This window comes from Marmota flaviventris, chromosome 2 (genome assembly GCF_047511675.1).
Source record: "Marmota flaviventris isolate mMarFla1 chromosome 2, mMarFla1.hap1, whole genome shotgun sequence".
Classification (NCBI taxonomy): domain Eukaryota; kingdom Metazoa; phylum Chordata; class Mammalia; order Rodentia; family Sciuridae; genus Marmota; species Marmota flaviventris.
Genome location: NC_092499.1, coordinates 197,370,559 through 197,397,579, shown reverse-complemented (window position 1 = coordinate 197,397,579; position 27,021 = coordinate 197,370,559). Strand labels below are relative to the sequence as shown.

General features: G+C 61.9%; 1 protein-coding gene across 1 annotated transcript in view; it reads right to left on the bottom strand.

Annotated features, from left to right (window-relative positions):
- Prex1 (phosphatidylinositol-3,4,5-trisphosphate dependent Rac exchange factor 1) overlaps window positions 1-26,161 on the bottom strand; it is a 139,378-nt gene extending 113,217 nt beyond the window's left edge. Inside the window, exon 1 of the mRNA XM_071609007.1 lies at window positions 25,928-26,161. Coding sequence (XP_071465108.1) covers window positions 25,928-26,146 — 219 coding nt within the window. The 5' untranslated portion in view covers window positions 26,147-26,161. The remainder of the gene's footprint in view (window positions 1-25,927) is intronic.
- Window positions 26,162-27,021: the final 860 nt, after the last annotated feature.

Below are 27,021 nucleotides of genomic sequence, written 5' to 3'. Positions count from 1 at the left end.
GGTGCCACCACAGTGCACCTGCAGGTCCCACCCGGAGCCGGCTGGGAGCCCGCGGCTGGACACCCACCCCGGCCTGGGCCCAGGGCTTTCTAAAGCACAGACACAGCCTCAGAAGCCAGCCACAGCACAGCCACAGGTCACATGTCCATGGGCCAAGGGAAAAGTCCACGAGCACCCAGGGAAAGGGCCGGAAGACAGCGGGCGGACCAGTGAGCACCGGGGTGGGTCGACCAGAAAGGGCTGCTCACTCGGCCAGTTCTGCAGGGACACCGCCTCCTCCTCCGCCTGGTGAAGAGGAGGGACACACACGCCCTTGGCCCCAGAATCCCTTCCTGGGTGTAACCTACAGGTACGCGGAGCTGTGGTCTGTCACACCATCGTTTACACTGGCACAGCCTCTGTGTCCCCCAACGGGACTGGCACACACACACACCTCATCCAATGGAATTCTACGCAGCAATCCTGGGGACCGTGACAGAGCAAGTCCCACGATGGGGACAACGAAGAGCACAAAACGTGTCTGTGTCAGCTGCTCTCTCTGCCGACGGACCTTTATTTCACTTACTTGTATGTGGTGCTGAGAATCGAACCCAGGCCTCCCACGAGCTGAGCCACAACCCCAGCCCCTGCGCTCGGCTTCGCACAGCCAGAGGGTGAAGGCCACCTGAGGGGGCCCCAGGAGACGGGGGCCTGCGCTGCCCCTGGACGGACTCAGAGGCTGGCTTTCACTGGACTTACTGGAGACTTTCATACTGGAGATTGAACCAGGGGCCCTTTACCACTGAGCTACAGCCTCAACCCTTTTGTATTTTTATTTTGAGACAGAATCTCACTAAGTTGCTGAGACTGACCCCGAATTGCGATCCTCCAGCCTCAGCCTCCCACGTGGCTGGGATTACAGCGAGAGCCAAGGCATTACTATACAGTTTTAATTTTGTCCTGGGTAGATGCACATTTTACCTATGTACAACATACATACCACACACACGGACACACACACACACACCGTCTCTGTACGCACATACAGCTACATCACGGCCTGCAACATACGGCATATAAAACACGCAGGTGGTACATGTGTGGTCTATGTAGTGTGTACACTATGGTTTTATACTCGCACACATGTGTTTACATGCACTTGTGTCATTACAATTTTTAATTAATTCAAAAGACACAAAAGATGAGAATGATATGATTCCAATATACATAAAGTCCCAAAATAAGCAAAACTACTTGATGACAGACATCAGAGCAAGTGGTTACTTTCGGGGACACTGTCAAGGAGGGGACACCCTCTAGGTGCTGGCAACACTCCCTGCCTGGTCCGAGTGACAGCTACACAGATACAGCACATCATGAATCCACCAGTCACGTGCTCCTCGCGGCTCACTTGGCACCAAGACAGGACTAAAGGGTCAAAATGAAAATGTCTTATGGGGAAGAAATAAAAAGGACTGGTCGTGGGGGCACTTCCAGAGATTCCCCCAACTCCACCACCGCCATTCCCAGAGGGAGCGCCCCGCTCAGTGCCCTGGGAGCAGGCCAGGCGCGGGGACCCCCGGGGTCCCCCCAGGAAGAAGCCACATGGGAATCAAGCTGGCCTTTGTGGATGGGGCCAGCAGAGCGGGACAAAGGGCCAAACGGCGGCCCTGCTCCCCAGCCCCCTGGACACTGAGGCCCATTCATGTTGGAGGCTGGCCCTTCCCCAGGCTGCCCGCCTCCTCTCCAGAGCTGGGAACAATGTCCCCTTTGACCACCCTCTTGTCTCCCACTTCCGCATTTAATTGCAAGTTCATGGGTATTAAGTGGCCCGCACAGCTGACCCAGCTCGCACCCCCTCCCCACCCCCAAAGAAGAGGCCCACAGCGCTGCCTCTGTCCCTTCCCTGCGCCCGCTGCGGCTCGGTGACCCTCCCCAGGGAGAAAGGCCCGCCGCCCGCCGGCCCTCAGCCTCTGTTCTCGCCCAGAGAGCTCGGCGTGCCCACCGCGCTGCTGCTGGCCTGGCTGGGGGCACCAGCCCGCGACGGTGGCCTCTGCTCTGACCTTCATGGCCACCGCCCACTCCCCTCACACCTCACAGTGTGGAAACAGGCCTGCCGGCCACCCGGAGCCACCCGGAGCCAACACGGGGCCTGGAGGTGGCTCAGCCGGACTCCACGACCTGCCCTGAGCTGCCCCTGCCCCCACTGGAGCGGATGGCCCAAGTCTCTGACCCTTAACCTCCCCTGCAGCGCCACAGCCCAAGGACAACTGCTGAGCTCATCTGTGGTCCCTGGAGGGCTGAGAAGAGGTCCCACAGCAGTGTCCTTCCCAGCACTCACCTCTGACCTTGCTCATGGGGTCCCCACCTCCAGAAGGTCCCCAGGCCTGAGGCATCTGCAATGGACATTTCACCTCCTCCAGGAAGCCTTCCAGGTTACTTTGGCCCAGGTCCGGCTTCCCCTCCACTGAAGAGCCCGCCACCACCTCCCCGACCAGCTCAAGGCTGACCTGGCTGCGGCTCCAGCCTCAACCTGCCTCCTTCTCTGCAGGCCGCCTCCTGGGCCATCCCGTGCTGGACACTGAAGGAGCTTCCCCGAGCCCTGGAGCTCCACAGTCAGCCTCCTGGCTGGCACCCCAGGGCTCCCCAAGGCCCTGCCTGAAGCTCTCAGGGCAACCTGTGGCCTTAGAGGAGGTCCCTGCCACACACCGTCACCTGCCCATTCCTGGCCCTCCACCCTCCTCTCCCTCCACGCATGCACCACCAGCTCCCTGCTCACAGATGCTGCCGAGTCCCCCAGCTCCCAGCCTCTGCACGCACTAGCCAGCGTGCCTGTGTGGGGCTGGGGGTCTTGTCAACATCCGCTACTGATGCAGCAGACCTGTGGGATCCCACACAGGGGCTCTCAGTCCCCAGAGCTGGGCTGGAGAGGAGCAAGGACCTCAAGGGCTTTGGCACGTAGCAGCTGCTCAATAAAATTGATCCCCCGTTTATTAAGCTCTAACCAAATGAGGTGAAAGGGAACTGGGTGCCTGATCTTCCTAGCGGGTCAAACTGGAAACCTGTAAGACCTGACTTAGGTCTCAAACACAAGTAAAGGTGACACTGGGCTTTGAAGAGCCTCAGCTGCCGCTGCCTGGGCCTGCGCATCTTCTTCCATCTCATTCTCAGGCCTCCTCTGGGTGCTGGGCGGGGGGTGCGGGGGCTCGCTGCACTGGGCCCCTCACAGCCACCGAGTGGGCTGCTCCCCACTACAGGGACACACGCGGGACCAAAAAAGACTGGAACACCCACTCCGAGCCCTCAGCTACCAAGACAGCGTCACAGCACCAGGAGTGAGGAGCGACTCCCACGAACCCCGAGCTCCCCGCGCAGCGGCCGCAGCCCCTGGAGCCTGCACGCACCTGAGCACTCGCTGGCTCCGAGGCCACCATTGGGACCTGCTTTTGTCCTGGGTGCGTTTGCCACCAGCCCAGGAGCCAAGGGACCCGGCATCCACACGCCCCGTGGCTGAGGCCTCTCCGGCCAGGCTCAGAGGAGGAAACGGGGTGCAGAGAGGGGTCCCGCTGGAAAGTGGGCTTCTGTCCACCCCCAAGAGGCCCGGTGAGGGGCCACCTGGGTCGGGACCTGAGAGGAGGGCTTCAGCTCTGCTCCAGCTGTGGCCTCCCCCTGCCAGGCACCCCGGGCGCCGACAGCATCCCCCTCTAATCTGCTGCAGCCCGGGCGCAGACCCGCCATAAAGGGGGCCTTGGGGCTTTGATGTGGCGGAGGACGGAGCCGCCCACAGAGCGGCCAGACAGGGGCCTGGGGGGAGGGAGGGGCACGCCAGATGGGGCTGCCCCAGGAAAAGGGGGACAGAGGGACGGCACCCCTCCTAGGAGCTCAGCCAGCGCCCCAGCAACACGCAGGTGAAGGCCCGGCAGGGTCTGTCTGCTACGGGGACACCAACAAGAGCCAGCCATGGTGGGGGCCGGCTGGCCACGGGCAGCAGGTTGGTCACAGAAGACGCAGGAGCCACGCGAGGAAAGCCCGGGCTTTGGGAAGCTCCGGCCCTTGAGAAGGTCCCATCCTGGGGGCCAGGCCCGCAGCCAGGTCCTGACCACAGTATGACCACACAGGCCAGTCTGTCGCCGCCCACCAGGTGGCCAGGTCCTGAGGCGAGCCCAGCCCTCCGCCCTGCCGCCCAGCAGCCCCGGGAGGCTGAGGCCAGGCCTCAGGAGGCAGCACAAGGCCACAGCCTCACCTCGCAGGATCCGTCTCTGAGCGCAGAGGCCAGCTCCACCTGAGTCTGGCCGTCCCTCTCCTCCCCCCAGCCCCGGGCCAGGCCACCACGGTCCCCACCTGGACTGCTGCTGCGACCTCCTCCTGGTCTCTCCTCTCTGTACTCCACCCACCCAGGAAGGATCCCAGGAGGGTGCCCCTGTGTGGCCCGCTCTTGTTAGCTGTCCTCTTTCCATGTCCCCTCAGTGCCAGGTCCACAGATGCAGAGAGCTGGCCTGTCGCATTCAGAGCTGCCAGCGCCCAGCAGGATCTTAGTCAGCAATTGACGACAGTGTGGGACAGCAGACACCAAGATCCCCAGAGCTTAAGGTATGTCCACTCCCTCTGTGGCAGGGGCCCTGGGAGGGGCAGTTCTGGCTGGGGAGGGCGGACGAACTAGGGAGGGCCTCTGAGCAGCTGCTTGTGGGCCACCGAGCCCACACGCCTCCGGGGCTGTTAGAAACACAGCCTCAGGCCTGGCCCAGGCCTGTAGGTTCACAGTCTGCATCTGGCCGCCCCCAGGGGCTCTGTGGAGAGCAACCTGGGGTGTCCTGGACCAACCTCAGAGTAAGCAGGGGGTGCAGGCGCGGCTGCTTCAGGCAGCCCTGGGACCAAAGGCTGGGACAACCCTCGGCCACGCGGGGCCAGACAGAGCAGAGATCATCCAGGGACCCAGCACCCCCCTCCCCCCCTCGAGAAGCCAGCAGGTGGCATGTGCGGTGGGGGAGGGGAGCAGGATCTGAACGCGGCAGATTCGCGCAGCAGACGCCTGAGAGCCGCACCATCTGGAGCCCCTTGGGGTGCAGGGAAGGGGGCAGCGAAGGCAGGAGGGTCTGCAGGATACTGGGCGAGGGGTGAAGGAGTGCCCTGACAGGCAGGACCACTGCTCCAGCCACCGCCACGCACAGGGCCACACACCCAGAAAATGTCTCTGACACCTTCGGCAAACCCCTCTGCGCTTCCAAAGAGCTGAGCTCCGAGGCCAAGCCCCAAGTCCTCTTCAGCACGCCAGGTCATGAAGGAGCTGGCCCTCGCCCCTGTGTGCAGTGATGGGCATGTGACCCAGCCTGGCCAATCAGAGCTCCCACCCCACACCCCACAAGCAACACTTGCTTCAGGGATGGCACCTAAGCCAGGCAAGGAGCAGCTGAATCCAGCCGCGCCTGAAGGCGCCACTCCAGAGTCCAGTGAGCCCACACAGCCATGGAGTCCGCCTTCTTTTTTTTTTTTTTTTTAATTTTTGCTTAAACACTTTTTTTTTCCTTTTTGGGGAGGTACCAGGGATTGAACTTAGGGACTGAACTCGCCCACTGAGCCGCACCCCCAGTGCTATTTTGTATTTTATTTAGAGACAGGCCTCACTGAGCTGCTTAGCGCCTCGATGTTGCTGAGGCTGGCTTTGAACTTGCCATCCTCCTGCCTCAGCCTCCTGAGCCCTGGGATCGCAGCGTGCCCACTGCACTGGCACATCAGCCTTTTCGAGGTGGGGTTTCTATGTGTGTGACACAGACACACAGTCCCGCACCTGTCCCTAGTGTCGCCGCTCTTTGAGGACGCTTACCATTGTTCCATCCATCAACACAATCTCAGGAACAGTGCCAAGGACACACTCACCCGCACCAGGTGCTGCTCTGGGTGTGGGGACACAGCAGGGAACGGAAGAGACCGAGGAGACCCCGTCGTCCCGGCCCCAGCTCTGCCGAGAGGAGGGCACTGAAGGCGGCGGAGAGGGGGGCCCTGGAGGGGTCACGCGGAGAGAGCCAGGCGTCTGCAGGACCCGAGAGGCCGTGAGGGCCTGGACACCTGCGAGTGTCCAGAGCAGCAAGATGGCCAGGGCCCTGGGGCAGGGCCCATCTGGAGGTGGGCTCGGAGGCCGTGGGGAGTGGGAGAGTCAGTACGGGGGCTCCCGGGGCCCATCAGGACCTCGGCAGTGACTGTGAGGGGGACCAGGGGCCCCGAGCAGCAAGGATCGCGCTGACTACCAGGGTGGAGACGGGGACCTGGGACCGCAGCAGTCCCTGCGGGAGGCAATGGTGGCGGAGACCATTGTCGCGGAGGTGGAGAGCCGGGGTGGGGCGGGGAGCGGCCAGACTCTGGCCACGTGTCCAGGCTGCAGCGGGATCCCCTGGCGGGCTGCAGCGGGACGCGAAGGGTGGCTGGAAGTGGCTTCAGAACGCGGCTGGGCGGCCGCGGGAGGTAAGGGAAGGAGACAGAGGGGTGCCCTGGGACACCCAGGGCGTGAGATCCTGTCGCCAGCTAGAGACAGACACCTAAAGGTCAGGACAGAGGTCGGCCCAGGGACAGTGACAGAACAGGTGAACCCCACCACAGCTTGACGAGTGGCGAAGGACGCTGGCCCCGGGCCACCAGCCTGCCTCTCCCGTGCTGGGGAGCTGAGGAGCAGCCGACACCGGCCTGGGGGACAGGGACAGCCTGCTGAGGACAGTCCCTGTGGGGGAGGCAGGAGGGCAGGGCCTGCACCCACCCCATCTGCTGCCCAGGTGAGAACCTGAGGCTCAGACAAAGGCGTGACGCAAGGTGACACAAAGTGACACTGAGGCTGAGCCGGCAGAGGGGCAGAACCAGGCAGGGCATCAGAAGCCACAGGCTCTGTGCCGGGGCAACCCGTCACCAGCACAAGTGGGGACCCCCTGCCGCCCGTGCCCCAGGCTGCCAAGGCCCTGACGCTCGGACAGAGGGCGGAGAAGGCGTGCTGGCTGTGGCGTCCTGGTGACCGGCAGGGGCCATGTGCCGGCAGGCAGTCAGGCGGCCCCCCTGCCCTCCCCTTTGGAACCTGGTGGCACCTGCTCCAGAGGGCACAGTGGGCCGAGACCTGGGTTCAACTCCCAGCCCACCCGACAGAGCGGCCCTGGACGACCCGGCCCCACCAGGTCCCCCCCGCCTGGCCGGCCCTCTCCGTGCGGAGCTCGCTACGAGCCTGGGTGACCAGACGCGCGCGGGTCTCTCTTGCTCAGCGCTGCTGACTTCTGGGGCCAGATGCCCTCTGTGAGGTCACCCTACATCCGTGGCCCCACCCACAGGTGCCCAGGGCACCTTTCTCCCTGTCAATAACCAAAACCGTCCCCAGACGTGGCCGTGCGTCTCTGGGCGGGCACAGCTGCCCTGGTTTGAGAACCCCTGCCCTATGCTCACCAGAACATCCATGTGGCTCGGAGGGCAAAGAGCTTGTCCACTGTGGACTCTGAGGCGCTGCCCAGCCGCCCCACCCTGGTTCCCGAGGGCCAGTGGACATGGGCACGGCCTGGCGCTCTAAAGGGTCTCTAAAAGGACACATTCTCCATTTGTTCTAAACTCCAGACTTGGTTTATTTTGTTAATAAAATAATTAAGCACTTATTAAGCACCCCTGTGCACCATGGCTCATCTCAGACGCGCAATGACCCGAGCAGGGTGGCACAGTTACTGCCGAAATCCCCGCTCCCTGAGGACGCGGCGAACTGGGTGCTGAACGGCTCCTCCCAGGTGGCTGCCAGCCCTGGGCAGAGCAGGGCTGGGGTCAGGGGCCAGGGCCTCGCACACCTCAGGCCTTCAGGCTGGGACGGCCCCCGACGAGGGGCAGCAGGCACTTACTAGGCACCCACCTGTGCCAGCCTAGGGGTCAGCAGCAGGGAGGCCCAGGCCAGGGTGGACCCTAACCACGCACCAGGCGGATGTGGCAAGGGTGCAGGTGGCAGGAGGACTGGAGGGAGGGAGGCACACAGACGCTGAGGACACACCAGATAAGGAGACAGCACACAGGAACCCACTCAGGGGAAGCCCTCGGTGGGCGGCAACAGAGCACAGCCACACTGGTGACGGGGAGAGGGCTGGCAGAGGGACAGTGCTCTCCCGACCAGCACGGCTGTCCTGGGGCAGAGCAGCCATGGCCAGGACAAGTGCTGGCACTGAGAGACACCAAGGAGAGGGCGGCAGGGACCAGGGGCCAGGGCTGACTGACCGGCCACACCAGGGGGCAGTGGGATTCTCTAGGCCACTGACCCATGGGACAGACAGCTCAGAGGCCCAGGGCCCTGCTGGTGTCCAGTGCCAGCCCCAGCACGGGAGTGCCCCTCCACGATGTGCCAGACCCAGCAGCCCCCAAACGTGGGCACTGCCTAGGGAGAAGGGCAGTACCCGTCCCCCTTCACTCTAGTCCAGAGTAATCTGAAAAATATTGAGCTGATTATGATTAACATAGTGATGCAAAAACGGACTCCAGGATGAAGCGGCACCCTCTCCACACCCCCCACCTCGGCCTGAGGCCACCAGCACTGGACCCCGAGCGGATCCTATAGTCCCCGCCACACTCCTGCACACTGCCAGGGTTTGGACCTTGAATGGCCCCAAAGGCTCCTGTGCTGAAGGCTGGATCCCAGTCTGTGGACCATCAGGAGGGGGAACCCTCAGGAGGCGGGGCCTAGGGAGGAAGCCAGCTCCCTGGGGGCATGGCCTGGCAGGGGACATGGGCAGCCCAGCTCCTCCTCTTTCTCCTGGAGCTTCCTGGCCACCAGTGATCAGGCGCCTGCTGCCCCACAGGTCCACGACCTGGGCCAACCATGGACTCAAACCATAGCAACCAGGAACCAAAATAAATCTTTCTTCCTTGAGGTTGACTTTCCTGGCTATCTTGTCACAGTGACCGAAACCTGACCCACCAAGATAGCCTTTTGTGTGTGTGTATGTGTGTTATTTTCTTCTAAAAATCAGGATCAGACTCCATATTCAACTGCCCTTAGCCCTCATTCTTCAACAGAGCAGCATGCAGGGCCCCTCCTGTCCACCCAGAGAGGTCAAGCGCATTCCTCAACCCTGCCTGATAGCCCAACCAGTGGACGGACGACAATCCAAACACTTCTCTGCTAATGACTATTACCACGGCTTCCACAGGTTGGTTGGCTGGTTCTCATTGTGAAAAACAGAACTGGAATAAACATCGTTTTTTAGTCGGTGGGGCTGGGGGTACACCCAGGAGCACTTGACCACGGAGCTACACCCCCAGCCCTTTTCATCTTTATTTTGAGAGAAGGTCTTGCTAAGTTGCTGAAGCTGGCCTTGAACTAGCCATCCTCCTGCCTCGGCCTCCTGGGTCTCTGGATCACAGGTGCGCCCCGCTGCGTGCAGCTAAACACCTTCACAATAGGTACTTTTCCCTGTCTCTATGGGAGAGCCCCCGAGGAACTGAGTCACAGGTCTGTGGTTCTGATTTCTGAAGAAGACGTTGCCAAACTATTTTTCCCCAGACAGCAGCCGCCAACGCCCCGCTGCCATTCCCCAGCAGCCGGCTCTCGCCCCTGTGAGTGGCAGGCCACGGAAGGTGACGCTGGCCCATGTGGCTTCCCAGCAGCACTGCAGCCCTGCACAGTCCCCTGGCCACAAAATGCCACCAAGTCACGAGGAGGCTGGGTCCAATGAGGACAGAGGGCTGGGGTGCAGCTGTCCACCCTCAGGTCCTGGGCAGCACCGGGCACCTCCCGGCCTCCCTCCCGGCCTCCCTCTGGCCTCCTGAGCCAATGCCCACCTGCCCATCCCCACCCCTAAACACATTTCACACCCAGGCTCAACAAAGACGCGTCTGTCCCAGAGAGGAGCCCTGCCGCAGGGCACCCTGGGTCCTGCCCACTGGCCTCCATGTGGGGGAGGAGGCAGCGTGGGGAGGAGGGCACGCTGGCCCCCCCAGCCCACCTCACGGTGGGCCCCTGGCTCCCTCCACACCCCGAGCGCTCACACGGGGCCCACCCTGGGCACTTGCCCTTCACCCCGGTGCTCAGCCCCACAGCCCGACGAGAGGAGCACCAGCATCACCACCACCCCACAGACGGGGAGCTGAGGCTCCATGCACCCCAGGTCACGCAGCTGGCGAGTCACGTGGGGACACGAGGCAGAGACACTTAACGGGCTTCTGACCCCCACAGAACTCTCGAGGACCCAGCCATCCTCCTCGCCCACCCAGGGAACAAGCACCTCCTCCCTCTGCCCCCACTGCCGCCTCCACCTGTTCTCCACGGCAGCCAGCCCCCACAGCACCTCCCCAACTCTACCTCCCGCCACTCTCCCCGGGCTCATTGAGTCCCGGCCATCCTGCCTCCCTGCTCTTCCTGAAACATGTCCCTGCCTCAGGGCCTTGGCACCTGCGGCTTCCTGTGCTTGGGATGCTCTTCCCCACCCCATACAGAGACTGAGACCCTTCCCAGAGGCAGCACCAGAGGGCAAGAGCCTGGGTTCAGCTCAGGCTGTGTGGACTCAGAGAGGACAAAACCTTGGCTGGATCTCCATGAGAGAAGGGCACCGTGTCTCTGGACAGGTGGCTGGAGCTCTCTGACCTACTGTTTCCTCATCCATAAAACAGACAACACAGGAACACCTTCCCCCCAGGTTCCTGGGAGCCACGTGGCTTGGAAAGTGTCCACACTGAGCAGGACACCTCAGACGGGCGGGACCCCAGCAAGGCCCTGAAGGTCAGAGGTGACCTGAGCCTCAGGGGAAGGCAAAGGCTTCCATCTGGGGGAGGCCCCTGCACAGAGGAGGAGAATCCCTCCCACCTGCCTGCTCCCTCTTCTGACCCCCATGCCCAGGGGTGTCCTACAGGAACCACACCCCACTGCCATGGGGACAGGCCCCTCGCCCAACCTGGCCAGAGCCTCGGTGCCTGGGTCAGAGGGGGCATGTGGCCAGGGGCAGCCCCATCCCGGACGAGGGCCAGTCCCTTCACCAACACGAGCCCAGCAGGCCTCATCCGTGGGCTTCCACCACTTTCAACTGAGGATCCCAAACCAGAGGAGGGTCCAAGCAGTGTCAGTCCTGCCATCCAGAGGAGGCCCCAGAGAGCACCGCGAGGCCACACACAGGGAGCCCTGCTTCCCCTCTGGGTCCGCGCCTGGCATCTTCCAACGGAGCCAGGGGCAGGATGTAGGACAGAGGGACACGGGAACGTCCCGTGTAGCCGCTGATGTTGCAGAAAAGGGAGCGATGGCCACAGGAAGTGGAAGCTGAGGCCACAGAAGTACCCCCTAGGGCAGGACCACCTCCGGTTCTCTAAGGCAGGACCACCCAAAGCCTAGGCCACCTCCGAGGCCAGGAGCCTGGGTGGCTTCAGAGGCCACACAGTGGAAGGCTTCTGCCTGGGGTGCAGGGCTGTCCTCCCCCTGCCTTTCTTCAAACACAGGAGCCACCGGTCCTGCTTTTAGTTTTCCATGAAGATGGGCGCCGTCCAAGCGGCTTGGGAGGCTGAGGCTGGAGGATTGCAATTTCCAAGCCAGCCTCAGCAAAGGGAGGCACTGAGCAACTCGGTGAGACCCTGTCTCTAAATAAAACACAACACAGAGGTGGGGATGTGGCTCAGTGGTCAAGTGCCCTGAGTTCAATGCCCAGTGACCCCCAAAAATGAAATTTAGAAGAAACCTGTCTCTGTCCTCTTAACCATACAGTTAAAAATTAAAACCAGCCGGACAAGCACAGTGATAAAGGGCAACACACGCTCTCGTGTCAGGGCCATCAGGGAGGGCGGAGGCTGTGGCAAGTGGAGACCGACAGCCCTGCACCCACCGGGGGGCTGCCCTGTGGCCCAGGCAGCTCCACCTGCAGGAGGGTGAGCTTGGCACAGACGCGTCTTCTGATTATTTCAGAAGCCAGAAATAAAGAGTTTCGTATAAGATTTCTTGATTTTCAATGTCGGCAACTATTTAAAAAAAAGTTAAACACTGTGGAAACTCACAAAACCCACTTATGGGCCTGATCCGGCCTGAGGACCCCTGGTTTGGACGCATGAATGACAGGGAGGGGCGTGCTGTGATCACATCTGGGTCCTCAGTGGCGAGCACAAGAGCTGGGCAGAGCAAGGCCCAAGAGATGACTCTGACCAGATCCTCACATGTGCACACGCGGTGCACACAGGTGTGAGCGCACATGGTGACTGAAATCAACGAATCTGAAGGTGATGCTTCCCAGAACACAGGAAGACCCACAGTGGCAGGTGCCTCCAGCTCACCTGGAGACGCCCCGACCTCCCGCCCCGACCTCCCGCCCGGTCCTCCGAGGAGTCTCACTGTGGGGTTAAAGCAGCTCTGGGTGGGAGCCAGGGAACCCGCGTAGCCACAGGCGCCCAGGGCAGCCCCAGGCCACCCCTCGGCACGGTCCCGGGCCTCGGCTGCCCTTGCTGGGAGCACACGTGGGCACAGGCCTCTCCCACCTGAACTCCAGCTCAGGGCCCCAGCGCCAGGACTGGCCTGGACACAGAGGCACAGGTCGAGCCCGGCCTTCTCCAGCCCCCGCTACTGAGTCGAGGAAAGAAATGGTGACACCTGAACGAAGCTGCCCGTGGCCTGGACTCTGCCAACCTGAAGTCACCTCTATGCCAAGGGACGTGGGTGGCCAACTAGCAGCGCTGGTCTCCTGGTGTCTCCGTCAGCAGGACACCAGCACGACCGGAGCACGCGGCGCTGGCGTGAGCAGCACAGTCGGAGCCGGCACTCGGAGCGCTCGCCCGGCCAGGCGCTGCCCTAGGAGCCGACGGGTCCCCTCTGTCTAAGTCCCCCCAACCTCAGAGGCAGCCTCCACTCTGACAGGGGCAAGAGGCCGAGCCGGAAGTGCCACCATCTGAGCTGGACAGGGGACCCATGAAGCCACCAAGGGAGTGTGATGAACCGTTTGGCAGTGACACCCAGTGCACACCAGGGGCAAGTGAGGCCAGATGTGACCCCAAGCAAGCAGGGCGATCAGACCAGGTGACCACAGTGCAGAGGAAAGCGGAGGCACCGAGGGGCCCAACCGGGCTAGCACTGGCCACTTAGTGCCCTGTCCTCCCAGCTCCAGGGCCCCCAGTCTGTCTGCCCTGAACCCTGCTGCAGCCTGGCATCTAAAACAGGCACACAGTAGGTGCTCATCAAAGTGTGCAGAGGAAGAGACCAGGGAGGCAGGAACAGAGACGCCCCATTTCACAGCCAAAAAAACTGAGGTCGCAGAGTCATCTGCTAAAGGTCGCAGAGCTGTGACCCAGACCCACGTGAGCAGAGCCCATCTCTGGGGAGTTTCCACTGAGCACCGTCAAAATCACAAGGGCCACGCGGGGCTCAGGGGTATAGCGTTTGCCCAGCCTGTGTGAGGCCCGGGTCGGTCCCCACAGCAAAGTCACTAAAGGGAGGTCACTAAACACAGTGGGGGAGGGCGGGTCTCAAGGGCACCTGGGGGAGATCTGCGTATCACTCAGGGCTGCTGTCGCCTGGTAGCCAAGTGACAGTCCTGACCTCCCTCACCACGCTCTGGTTACCTGAGGGTGCTCGTGCTCGGGGTGGGGGGGGGGGGTTTACACTCCCGGCCGGGGGCTTCCTGCCCGCCATCACTCCCCACGGAGCAAACAGAAATGAGGAGGTTTGTGTGCAGGGAAGGGAGGGGCACGGGGAGGGAGGAAGGAGGGGGTCGAACATTCTCTGAAACGGTGACCTGAAGTCGTCCATCACCCCAAACACAGCGGTTTGCGTCCAGACCCTGCTGTGTGCGCGTGCGTGGCACCTGTAGGCAGGGGCGCAGATCACCCCTTCGCCCCGCTGGCTTCCAGAGCCGGGCGGACAGGGACGTGCCTGTGACAGGCACCTCCCCTCAGGCAGTACCAAGGAAAAGGTCTTAGGACCCCCAGGCCCGGATGGCCACCCGCCAGCGCCCAGGACCACACAGACTCCCCATCGCGGCCACACAGCATCTCTGTCTCCGCCCAGGAGGCACAGGAGGCCGAGCAGCCCAGCCTGCAGCTGCCCACCAGGTCCCGGCCAGGAAGGGCTCTGTCCCCCTGCGCCCCACTGATCCCTTTGGCCCCTGTGTCACCTCCCACCAAGGCTAACAGAGCGCCCGCCCCGTGCCAGGTGCTGGGGAGATGTCAGTGACCGCAGCGCGCAGAGCTCGGCCTCGGGGACTCACACTCCAATGGGAGGCCCGGACACCAGCAAGCAAACAGGCAGGGACAGGGACCAGGAGCGAGCAGCGATGTGGGGAGTGACCGGCCGCTGAGAGCTGGCCTGGCCCAGGGCTGAGGAGGGAGGGTCAACGTCCTCCCTGTGACAGGAACAGCAAATGCAAAGGCTGAGGCTGGACCGACGGAGTCCACTTCAAGAACAGAGAGGGGCCAGGCAGGGTGGGCACAGTGGGCACGCAGCTGGCCTGGGCACAGGGGCAGGATGTTGAAGCACCTCCCGGCCAGGAGCCGAGTTCCACCCGCCCCACGGTCTCCTCCTCCTGCCTCCAGCAGAGTGGGGATGGGAGAGAAAGGGGACCCGTGTGTCGTAACCATCCCCTATGTTGGGGACAGAACCAGAACGTTGGATCTGAGCCCAACACTGCCAAGAACCACGTCAGGCAGGTGTGAGCTAAACCGTCTCGTCAGAAGGAGAGGCTGCCAGGGCTCTAGGGAGCAAGAACCGGCACCAATGTCCCTGCAAGAGGCACGCCCGAAGTGCACACAGGAGCCGAGAGGGCAGGCGGACACAGAAAGCCAAGTCCCCAGCCACAGCGATGTCAGGGGAGACGGGCCTCCAACACGGAGCATCACTGAGGCTGAGGCAGGACCGCGAGTTCAGAGCCAGCCTCACCAAAAGCCAGGCGCTGAGCAACGGGAGACCCTGTCTCTAAATAAAACACAAAATAGGGCTGGGGTATGGCTCAGTGGGCGAGTTCAATCCCTGGTGCCAAAAAAAAAAATAGAGGTGCACCATCAAGGGAGGGGGGTGCACCATGGGAGAGGAGGGGGTATACCATCAGGGGAGGGGGTGCACCACGGGAGGGGAGGGGGTGCACCTGGGGGAAGATGGGTACAACATGGGGAAGGGGTGCACCATCAGGGGAGGGGTGCACCATGGGAGAGGAGGGGTCGACCCACCAAGAGGCGTACCACACAGAACCATCTCTGGGGTGCCGGGTTGGAGGGGGGACCTCGTGAGTGCTAAGCACTGCTCCACCACTGAGCTGCACCCCAGCCCCCACAAAGATCGTAAAACACAGCACTAAAACAGGCAGGTTAAAGACCGACAGCAGGAGATGCCACCGCCCTTCCAGCGACTGCAGAAGAGGTGGACAGCAGGGCTGGGGGAGACCGGGCCACCCCAGCCACCCTCGACCTGGACAACACGCGGAGAGCCTGCCACCCGCCAGCAGAAACGCTCTGCTCAGACACACATGGAAGAGTCGGTCAACCAGCGGACACGGGCTCATGGACCAAGGCTCCGTCCACTTCAGAGAGTTGGACACCCGCGGGGCCTCCTCTCTGCACACGACAGAATTCAACTAGTAAACCACCACCCGCTAAGTCATCTGGAAAAGCCCCAGTGTTTGGAAACGGACCCACGAGGACAGGCTTCCTCGCTCCACAGCCCACGTGTGGAGTCGGCGGACACCAGCGGGCAGCAGCCCCACGCCAGATCCAGCCCAAACCCCGGTGGAGGGGGACCAGGAGGGGCAGGAGCTCAGCTCACCCTGACCAAGCCAGTGGCAAACCACTCCAAGAGAAGCAGGGGGCCCGTGGGCCTCGTCAGAGAGGCCGGTCCTGCAAGGGAGGAGGCTGCACCCTACCATGCACCCCAGTCCACCTACTCAAAATGAACCCAGCTCACTCCACCCACCACAGGGGCAGCCATTCTGGGTGGGCCAGAGAGGAAACAAGCAAAACACCGTGGTCAGAACACAGCCTAGGATCGGGCATCCTGGATTCAAACCATTACTGACCAGCCTTGGTAGACCCTGAGATGCCCCCAAGACCCCTGCCCTCCTACCTACATGCCTGTGGGCTCCCTTTCCCCTTCACGTCACTACTGTGCATGGGAGCTGAGGTGTGCTCAGCTAGTGACACGTAACTGATAGACTGTGGGACTAACAGGGCCCAAGGTGTCTGCAGATGTGATCAAGGTCTCAGAGCAGCTGACTCTGGGTGCGTCTGACTGAATCAGGTGATTTTAAAAAATAATTGGTGGGGGGCTCTGGAGAGGAGCTCGGGGCTAGCATGCTTAACAAGCATGCACGAGGCCTGGACCCAACCCCAGGACCAAAAGAGAGAGAAAAGATAACCAATGGGGGAGGGGGGAGGCCAGGGTGGGAGGCGGGACCAGGTCGCCCCCAAAGGGAAATCAGAAGCAAGAGATTTCCCTGCTAGCTATGAAGTGGCCATGCTGTGAGAGGGCCACACAGCACACCCTGAGGACAGCCCCAGTAGGTGACAATGATCACCAGCCAATAGCCAACAAGAAAGGGGACCACAGTCCTACAACCACAGGGAGCTGGGTTCTACATGTGGCCTGCAGCAGGGCACGCAAGCCCAGATGAGAGCACAGGTGGCCACGAGCTGGCCTGCAGCCGGGAGGTCCAGAGGGCACCACCTCTGCTGTGCCCGACCTCTGACCCACAGGAGCCTCCAGGAAGCCCGTGCTGATGTGAGCCACCATGCCAGCCAGCGGTGAGGCGCCGAGCAGCCAGGGGCCGAGAGCACACTGGCCCCACCTCACCTCAGGCGAGTGGCCTCGCCCTGCAGGGTGGTCTGCGCACCAGGGCCATGGCCATGGGATGAAGCAAGATGGTGGCAGCCTCCCCAGCAGTGGGCTGAGCGCAGGGAGCAGTTCCAGCTCCAATGACAGCCCCCCGGGGCCCCGCGCCCACTGCCTCCAGGCTGCCACCTGTCTAGATGAACTTGGCTGCTTAGTTCAAGCCCCAGGAAGGAGCAGGTGACGTGCTATGACCATTCCTGTCCAAAAAGAAGCAAAGCACCAAGAAGCTAAAGCAACCTGAAAATAAGACCCCTGCCCATCACCAAGGCCGGAACCCTTGCCAGGCACTGAGCCACGCCCCAACCCACTTTACAGTGAGTAAGTCAAGGCCCAGAGGGGGCAGCTCCCAGCCCAGGGTCACACAGCAGACCCTCACTCTGACAGACTGGCCTGGACCCTCACACCTGAGCACCATGCCGCATGGAAGAAAAGTCTCCTGCACCAAATTCCCTCGACCCACACACCTCTGGTTATGTTGGAGAGCACCAGGCTACCTTATCTTAGTCCTAGGTTCCCCAAAGTCTGCACAAAAATACCTCCAGTTACGTAATTCAGACAGTCACATTAGGTAGTAAAACACAAGCATGTATACAGGGAAGTGGATTCTCCATTCGACAAATATTTAATGAGCATCTACTATGTGCCAGGCATCATTCCTGATACCAGAGAGATAAAGCAAATGGAGAGTTAAGAGTCCCCATCCTCGTGGAGCTGAGAAAGACAATGCAGAAACAATCACGCAGAAGCCCCACATGTCAGCCACTGGGAAGAAGCACTCAGGTGGGAGACAGACGTGGCAAGGTGCTGTGGTGGGTGTCAGAGAGGACAGGGTCAAGGGCACGCTGTTTAGCCACAAAACCACGGGAGGCCAAGGAGCGGGCCTGGGCTCCTGGGGGAGCAGGCCAGAGCGGGGAGAGGCCCCGGCGGGCAGACGCACACGTGGCGCACTTCTGAGCGAGGGCAGGAGTCGCAGGAGACCTGGGATTCCACGGTGGAGGCCGTGACTGCCCGGCTCAAAACACGGAACGCACACTCCGAAGGGGCCAGGCCACGGCGGGCAAGGCCACGGGGCAAGGCCACGGCGTGCGAACCGCTTCTCAGTTTTTAAAACTGTAAGAAAGAAAAAGTAACAACAAGGGCGCACGGAGAGGCCACGCGGGACGGGTTCTAACTGGACCAGACCCGGGGCACCGGGATAGCAGAGCAGAGCAGCCCGCTGTGGCGGCCTGGGCCACTTCCAGACAGTGTCCCTGGGCACGCGGCCCCACCTCTCGGCCCTCAGCCTTCCTGCCTGCAGAGTGGGTCTGCACAGCCCTCCCCGCCCCACGGGGGACAGGTGTTGCTGTGACAGCTGAGAGGAGGGTGGGGTCAGACAGCTTCTAATCAGGCAAATCCGCTTCCTGAGCAGAGAGCTGGGTGTCTCCCCGTCACAGGAAGCAGGGGCCACCCCACACCCACAGCGGCCTCTGGTTCACACCCTGCCCACCAACGGCCGAGCCCTGCCTGGGTGTGGCAAGCTCAGCCGGCCTCCTCCAGGGACCCTTCCCCATCACCTGGTGACACAGGACCGTGGGAGGTGAGACCCAACAGGGGACAGAACCAGCCCCAGGTCACACAGCAGGCTAGAGGAAGGCAGGGGGATCCCTCCCTCCTGGACAGTGTCCAAGCCTGGGGCAGAGGGGCTCTGGGACCCGAGAAGCCCCATGCAGTCCTGGCTTCTAGGCCACAGGTGGACCTGCCACGGCCCTGTCGAGGACCCCCGTGGCCCCTCACACCCCGGGAAGGAAGCCAGGCTGCTCCCGGCGCGAGGCCCCAAGCCACCCTGCCAGCTGCACCCAGCTCACCGCCCCGTCGTCCCCTTGGGCCACCTGGCCACCTAACGCTCCTCCACCAAGCCGAGCACGACCCCGGCTCAGGGCCTGGCCCTGCCTGGAGCTCTCTCCCTCTCCACCGCCAGCTCCTCCTCCTTGGGACCCAGCTGGACACCAGCTCCCCAGAGAGGCCTCCCCTGACCACCCCACCTGAAGTATCTGTCACCACCCTTGTCACCGACATGTCCTCAGTTTATTTCCTTCCGGGTGCCCCCACCCCAGCTGCATGGCTTGCCCAGTATGTGTCCACCCGGGCCTACTTCCCCATCTGCAAAGGGGACACAACAGCGACGTCTGCTCAGAGGGCTGTTGCAAGGGACCAGGGAGGTGGCCACGCCGAGCAGACAGCAGAGCACGGGCACACAGGGCCTCCGCTGACATCATCACTCTGACAGCTCAGGTGCGGGCCGTCTTCCTGTGCTGGCTGAGGGCTCCACCAGGGCAGGGACCAGGCCCATCTTGTCCCAGCTGCGTGCCAGGCACCAACCTGCACGTGGCACACGGCATCTGCCTACTGTGCGCTCACTGGGCGAACCAGGGAGCACCCGCTGCCACACCGGCTGCGATCTCAGCCCCACCCTCCAGAAGCTTCTCACAGAGGCAGCCCACCCTCCCCAGCAGGAGAAAAGCACAAGACCCTGAGTCCCCGAGGCCGAGCCACCTGCTCCCAGCAGCCATCAGTGCCGCAGTCAGACCAGCCTGCACCCGCCTGCCTCCCTGGCCCAGAGTCAAGGGATCGGCTGTCAGTCCAGCCCTGGGGAAGGGACCCAGCAGTAAACACAGACAGGGCAGTGGGCGACTCCCTTCTGGCCCTGGAGGAGCCGAGAAAACAGAAACAAACCCGGCAACTCAGGAGGCTGACACAGGAAAGTCGAAAGTTCAAGGCCAGCCTCCGCAACTTAGCGAGACCCCAAGCAACTCAGTGAGACCCCGAGCAACTCAGCAAGACCCCGTCTCAAAATTAAAAATCGAAAGGGGGTTGTAGTTCCAAGGTAGAGTGCTCCCAAGTTCAATTCCCTGCATCTAAATAAATAAATAAACATCAGAATCCACACAGCCCTGCAAGGCTGGGACTCCCTGCCTCCTGGAGTCCCAGCCTTGGCTCAGGGACACCAGCGTGACCCACATTTGGCTGTGCTTGCTCCTTGAGGCAAACCCCAGGAGGGCTACAATCAGGTGGGGCAGCTTGGGGGGGGGGGGGGGGACACACAGAGGCTCAGGGCTCGGCCAAGGTCACAGAGCACAGAGCTGGGATCTGACTCAGGTGCAGCTCTAGAGTCTCCTGTGTTCTAAACCCTGAGCCGGGGAGCCCGGCCACGCCGCAGGGTCTACTGGAGCAGACACGCGTGCGCACAGGTTCCACGTGCTGCTACAGGGGCTGAGGCAGAGCCGGTGGGTGAAGGAGTGGCCCGCAGCTGGCAGCCACCCTGCACCCACCCGGGGTATCTGCCATGTCTGCCGGCAGTCTTGATTATCCCGCGGGGAGGCCGCCCTGGCATCTACATGTGGAGACCAGGGTGCTGCTCACATCCTGCCAAGCACAGGACGCCCAGCCTGAAAGTCCACAGCGCTGGGGACAGGGGCAACCAGGGGACTTGTCCCATCTGCACCACTAGAGCTGGAAACGCACTCCGCAGACCCTCTTTAAAGGGGACTCTGGGTCCTGGCTAGGACATAAGTGCCCAGAGCAGGACTGGCCAGGCTCTGGAGCGGGACCACTGACCAGCGCTCCCTCCCCCCGCAGGCCACAGCCTGTCTCACCTGTGGGACGAGGACATCAGCCCAGCGACCCATCACTTTGCTCAAAAGATCTGTGTTAACTCAACTCTGGGGCAAGAATCAGCTCTGACCACACCCAGTGCCCAGGGAACAGGCTGGGGGGGGACACACTGGCCTGAGGGTCAGCCCACCTCGTCCCACCTGGAGGGCATTTCCTGCTGGGGACAAGAAATCACAAAACTCAGGGAAGTGGTGCCCCGCTGCCTGGCCTGCCTCACACATCTAACCACCCAACCGAGCTGGGGGTGGGGAGGACGTGGGCCTCTCCTGAGGGAGGGCCCAGCCCACAGGTGCTCAGCTCGCTGGCCTGACAGAGGGGCACTCTCCAGAAAGAGGTGCCCTGAGGTCTCACAACCAGGAACACCAGCGCCATCCATCTCTTCCCAAAGTGACAGATAAAGGGCTGCCAGGACGTTGGTGAAGGGCCCCAGTGTGCGCCTGGACACCCAGCTCATTCAGATGCTGGCACCGCGTCTCCGCTGCCTGAGGACAAGGCCCACATCTGCCCAGCGAGGGCCGTTCTCACGCACAGCAGAGGACCTACCAGCTTTGTGGGTGACCTGTCCACAGCTCTGTCTGCCGTGTGCACACAGAACGGGGCCCCCCTCACCCACTCACACATGGTTGGTTTATATTATGATTTGTTTTTAGTTGTCGGTGGACACAATCTTTATTTATTTTTATGTGGTGCTGAGGATCGAACCCAGGGCCTCACACGTGCTGGGAGAGCGCTCTACCTCTGAGCCACGGCCCAGCCCTCGCACTTGGTTTTTATCATCAAAACATTTTCATGACTTCCTGGGCCAGGCTCCCTGGCAACCTAAAACTGAGATAATTTGGACCTTGGCTTAATTATTGCCCACTCGGGCATCCGGACAGTCTCCCAAGGGCAGTAATTTTGCTCCTGAGCCCAGACTCATGTCAGAGCAGTTCAGACCAGTAGAGAAGTGTTGGCTATGCAGCCAGCTTCATCAGGCTGTGTGATCTTGGAAAAGTGACCTGGCCTCTCTGTGTCTTTGTCTCAATTGTAAAATGGGAAGCACAAGAACATGTGTACTTCTGAGTTGATCCATAGGAGATGCCTTGCCCAGGGCTTGCAAATGTGTTAGCAAGTTATTGTCATCATCGCTGTATTCATCTCATAGCTGTGCCAAAAGTGACACTTCTTTCTGTTGGCGTTTCTTTTTAAATAAATTTGTACACATATGCATTTTATAGAAAATGGATATTTAAAAATTCAAAGAAATTTTAAGTAAGTAAAATTTCTTTGCACGTTTTTTCCTTTTTCCCTCCCCCTGGCCCTTCTCCATGCGATGCACATCGCTCCGACCTCTTCAAGCTCTTGAACCTTACAAGTTAGGATCATGATCACTGATTCCTTTCCAAAGTGGGTCTGCGTCCCCCACTTCATACCCCTGTTCCAAGCACCACCACGTGAAAATCCCCCCAGTCACTAGGTGATCTTTCTGACTTGGTGACTTTAGAATCAAAGATGTGCCCTTGCCGGGCTCCTGGGTGAGACGGGGAGAGCAGAATCTTCTTAAAGAAAAAAAAAGGGACGAAGCAACACTGCAGCTTCTGGTTTGGGCAGCAGAGCTCCGGACCGTGGGCCTCCGCCCTCCAAAAGCAGAACCAGACGTTCTGGGAGCTTCCTGCTCAGGTCTCTGTCCCACAGCGGCCAGGCCGGCCAGTTCCTTCTGGGTGCCTGGGAGCAACAGGTCTCTGTCCCCAGCCAGGGGAGCCATTCAGAGGCTGCTGACGGCCCCGCCCATGCTTGCCCTCTTCCTGTCCCTGCCCAGCTGGCACGCCCACCATGGGGCCCCCAAGCCCCTGGCCCTGAGCCTCCCCTCACAGGCAGGGACTCCAAAGCAACCCCACCAACAGGCAGGGCCCAGACTCAGGAGCCCCAAAGAGACCTCATGTGGCCCCCACTGCTGCACATCCCCAAGAAAGCCACCGGGCACCCCAGCACCCCATGTGCCTGGCAGAGTCCTGGGGTCTCTGACCTCAGGCCACCCATGCTGCATGACACCCGGTGAGGCAGGGCGCCCGTGGCACAGACCAGGAAACTGAGGCACACCGCAGTGGCCATCTGCCCAGGTGGCCTGCGGTCAGTGTGGGGGGCAGGGCTCGCACAGCAGCATCCTGGCTCCGGGGGGCCACCCACAACTCATGCCGCGAACAGACCCGGGCGCAGAGGAGACAGGCGGCCTGACACACTTCACAGCTGTCCCCACTCTGCGGAAGACAGCACAGGCATCACAGAGGGGAAGTGACAGGAAGGGGCCCAAGAAGGTGAAGGTCACACGGGCTGGGTTCCAACCCTGTTCTGCCTCCCTAACAGCTCTCAGGCCACGGCCAGCCCTTACTGTAAGCCGGATGTGGTAGGGGGGCGGCTAGGGACATGGGCACTGGGACCCGCAGCAGGGGCGGACCCCAGCAACTCTCCAGGTGACCAGGGCAGCTCTCTGCCTTGGTTTCCTCATCTGTCGACAAGGAAGAGTAAACAAGCTCACAGGTGCAGGGCCCAGTGGGGAGCAAGTGTCCGTCACCATCCTGCCTGGTGCTGTCCACCAGCACACAGGGAGTGCCCCACGCGGCCCGGCTTCCAGAAGGCGTAACCCAGGGTCCTGAGTCAAGTCCCCGGCACCATCTCCCTCTGTGGTGTCCCCAAGCCAGATCCAGCGTCTCCGTGAGAGGGCTGTCCTTGCCCTCCCTTGACTCTCAAACCCCAAGACAGCAACCCCTGGGCCGTGGGAGGGCGAGGTCCAGCACTGAAGGAGGGGGAGGCAGGGAATCTCCAGAGGAACCGCGGAGCCCAGGCCCGGGGCCACGAGATCGCTGGGTCCTGCGGCCTGAGGAGGTCAAAAGGAAACTGGCTCCAAGCCCGTCTTCCTTCAAGTCCTCAGACCAGCTTCCTCCAGGTAGCCCTCCCTGACCACCCTGCCCGGGTCCTGTGTGCGATTTGCTCAGTCATCACATAACAGCAATAACTAGAGTCTTATGGCCTGGCAGGCCCTGCTCCAGGCTTTATACTGACTTATCCTCTCATAAAACTGTCACTCAGGACCCATCACCACCCCCAACAGATAAGGAAAACAAGACTCAAAAAGACGACACCAGCTTGCCTGAGGTCACAAGTCCAAGGACTCCACCTGGGCAGCCTGGCTCTGGAGTCCGGCCTTGGACTTGGACTTTAGTTGTTGGTGGTGGGTTTTGCTTTTTGCAGTCCTGGAGATTGACCCAGAGGCACTCTACCACCAAGCTACATCCCCAGCCTTTTTATTTTTATTTTGAGACAGAATCTCACTAAGTTGTTGGAGCTGGGCTCAAACCCGCGATGCTCCTGCCTCAGATTCCCGAGGTGCTGGACTCCAGGTGTGTGCCACCACACCTGGCAGACTTGGATTCTGTCACCTGGGCTGGATGTTGCTCCTCGAGGGCCCAGGCCTAGTTTCCCCACCTCTCCCACGGCGCTCAGGGCAGGCTTCGTGCCCCTGGCACACAAGAAGGCCAGGGTGGCCCTGTAAGGCCTGCCTCTGCCACGTGGATCTGAGAGCAGCCAGGGACAGCCCCGCAGCCCTCCATGCCAGGAGGCAGGGGATCCCTTAGCAAGTGTAAAGGCTGAGGGGACAGAGGGCAGCAGGAGACGAGCACAACCCGCAGGACACCAGCCCGCTGCCAGGAGAGCCCTGCAGCGCTAAGCCCCAGGTTCCAAGACGAAAGGCCACCGAGGGGCCATTCCCAAAGGGCAAAGGAGAGGCCCCTGGCTCCCAAGCGAGGTCTGGCTGCTCAGGTTACACAATCAGTCTGCTCCTGGCACCAGCTTGGGGGCACACAAAAGGACAGGCAGCAAAGAAAACCAGATTCGCCGCCTCTTGTTTACAGGTGGGGAAGACAGGCAGAAAAGGCTTTGCGATGGGCAAACGAGAGGTGCTCAGAGCATCCCGGACACGGTGCGCAAGGGACCCTTTCTTCCCTGTTTCTTTCATATCAAGAATGTTGACTCCAATCAATTTCCATTATTCCAGCTTCCTGGGACTCCACACGTGGACAATCTAAAACCACAGTCAACACAACACACTCTATATCTGGTCTGAAACGAACGGCACCATCAAGCAAGGGCGCGGGAGGGAGCAGTATATTTTCTTTCCCATTAATATAAAAATTGGTTTGTTTCCTGTTTCTCTTCCAGACTAAGGAGCAGGGAGTGGCTCAGAGGGAGAAGTGAGGAGTTCCCTAGAATCTGACATTGCTTAGCAATGCCAAGGCTGCTGCATCTTTAATTCAGAAACTGCCAGCTTCAAATGAAGAGACTCGTGCGTGTGCGTGTGCGTGTGTGTGTGTGTGTGTGAACTGTGACAGGGAGAGATGGGAAAGACAGCCAACCTGCCTTATTCTTACAGTCATTTCTAGAAGGGTCCTTTGGCCAAAGGGCTTGCAGTACCTGTGCACAAACCCCTCCCCCTACTCAAGGGCCTTTCACAGGGAGAAGGGCTGCAGCGCTCCAGCATCCCTGAGTGGGAACCGTGCTCTCACACAGCCTCCACTGCACCCCAACCGCCCTGGAAGGTCCCTCTTCACCCCAGAGACTGGGAGCTGCCACCAGCCCGGCACCAGCCCTCTCTAAACTAGGATTAAGACTTCCTAGAGCCCAGACTGGGAGTAAATGAGGACCCAGCAGGAGGCCTGGAGATTAAAGCCCTGGAGTCTCTAACTTCCATCCAGGCTCTGCCGTCCCACCCCCACCACCCCTGGCCACTTTTCTCACTTCCTAGGAGGGTAGGGAAGTGGCCTCTTCCTCCCCCGCCCCCCACCACCAGAAGAAAAAAGAAAGGGAGCTTAGAATCGGAGTTTAAAGCCCTAGCTGGGACTGCCCTGGAAGCCCAACATCCCCAACTTAACCAGCTGTGTGATCCTGGGCAAGTGGTCCAACCTCTCTGGAGCTAAACTCTCCCAATCTTACAAAGAGGGTAACAAGTCGCCCCTACTTCATGAGCCACTTGCAAAGGTTAAGCCTGCTGAAGACACACGTAAGGTCCTGGCCCACGGCGAGCGCTCCGCTGCTATTTCACAGTGTGGTTTTGCAAACTTGGGGGTGGGAGGACAGTTCAGAGCTTCGACTGGGAGCCCTCGGTTAGAAACCGGCTCTCCCCGAGCTCCCGCAAAATCGCGCGCCGTGCCGGGACCGTCCCCTGGGGCTCTGTGGATCCCCGAGCTTCCTCGGGGTTTCGTCCCCTCCACCGGCGCCGGGGACGCTGGACTCCGGGGCTTGGGCCATCTGTCCCACCGAGCAGTCGCGGGTGCACCGGGCGGCGAAGTTGTTCCCCGGCCAACGCGGCGCTGGCCGGCGGCGGCGCGGGGTCCCCGAGCCCCAGCCCGCGGATGTAACTAATTTTAAACTATGTGAAAGGCGCGGAGGGGTCGAAAAAGACAAAAGGGCAGCGCGGCGGGCCCGAGGCGACCTCGGCGCGGCGGCCGGGCCACAGGTGGCGGGGCGGCGGGGCCGGCGGCGGCGACTCACCGACTGCAGGAAGCGCAAGGTGCCCACGTAGTCCCTCTCGGTGCCCAGGATCTCGTTGAGGACGCAGAGGCGGAGGCGCAGCTGGCGCTCGGACTCGCGGGCGGCCGCGCACGGGCCGGGGCCGGGGCCGGGCGCGGCGGCGCCCGGGGCCCGGGGGTCGGGGTGGGCGCCGTCCGCGGCCCCGTCGCCGCCGGGGTCGCTGCCGCTGGGTCCCTCCATCCTCCCGGCCGCGCGCCGCTGCTTCCCGCGCCGAGCTCGCGCCGAGGGCTCAGGCGTCCAGGCGCCGCATCCCGGACGGGGCGCGCGGGCGGCCGGCTCGGAGCGGCCGCGGCGGCGGCGGGGGCGGGGCGCGGGAGGGGCTCGCAGACTCGGCCGCCGCCGCCCCCGCCGCCAGGGAGCGTCTGCCAAGTGCCACGCCGCGCTCCCGCCGCAGAGGCGCTCGGCGCGCGCGGGCCCCGGAGACGCGCCGCGCGCCCGGCGCCGACGTCGGAAGCTCAGCGGGGCGCGCGCGGGAACCTCCGGAAGGGCCCGCGGAGCCGGGGAGGCGGGGGTCCGGCTCCGCGCCCCGCCGCGTGGCGCCCCCGCCGCAGGCTACGCGCGACACTCCTGAGCGCGGGCACACCACGCAGGGCGGGCGGAGAAAGGGCGGGCGGAGAAAAGGCGGGCGGCGACAGTGACGGGCGAGCTGCACCAGCCAGCGCCCTCGCCCCACGAGCGTCCCCGCCGCCCCGGGACGGAAGCGGGCAAGAGGGGCGGCCACTGCAGGGAGGTGACTCCCGGGCCTTTTGGGTGCCCTGGGGCCTGCCACGACCTTGAGCAGCTGGCTCTCCTTTCTTTCCCTTTCTTTCTCTCTCTTCCCTCCTTGTTCTCTTGTGTCTGAACTTCTCTGCTCCAGGACCCTTGCCCTTCCCACCTTTCCCAGAAGACATTGTCCCCTGCCCCCTCCTCCTCCCTTGCACCCCACCGGGATAAGACCTTGGGAAATCCAGCTTCTAGTCTAATGTGACCTTGATAATAAAAGGAACCACTTGACAGGCAGGTGAGGAAAGAGGGGGCCCAGGACCCAGAGCCCCCAGGCTCCACCCAGCCCCTCC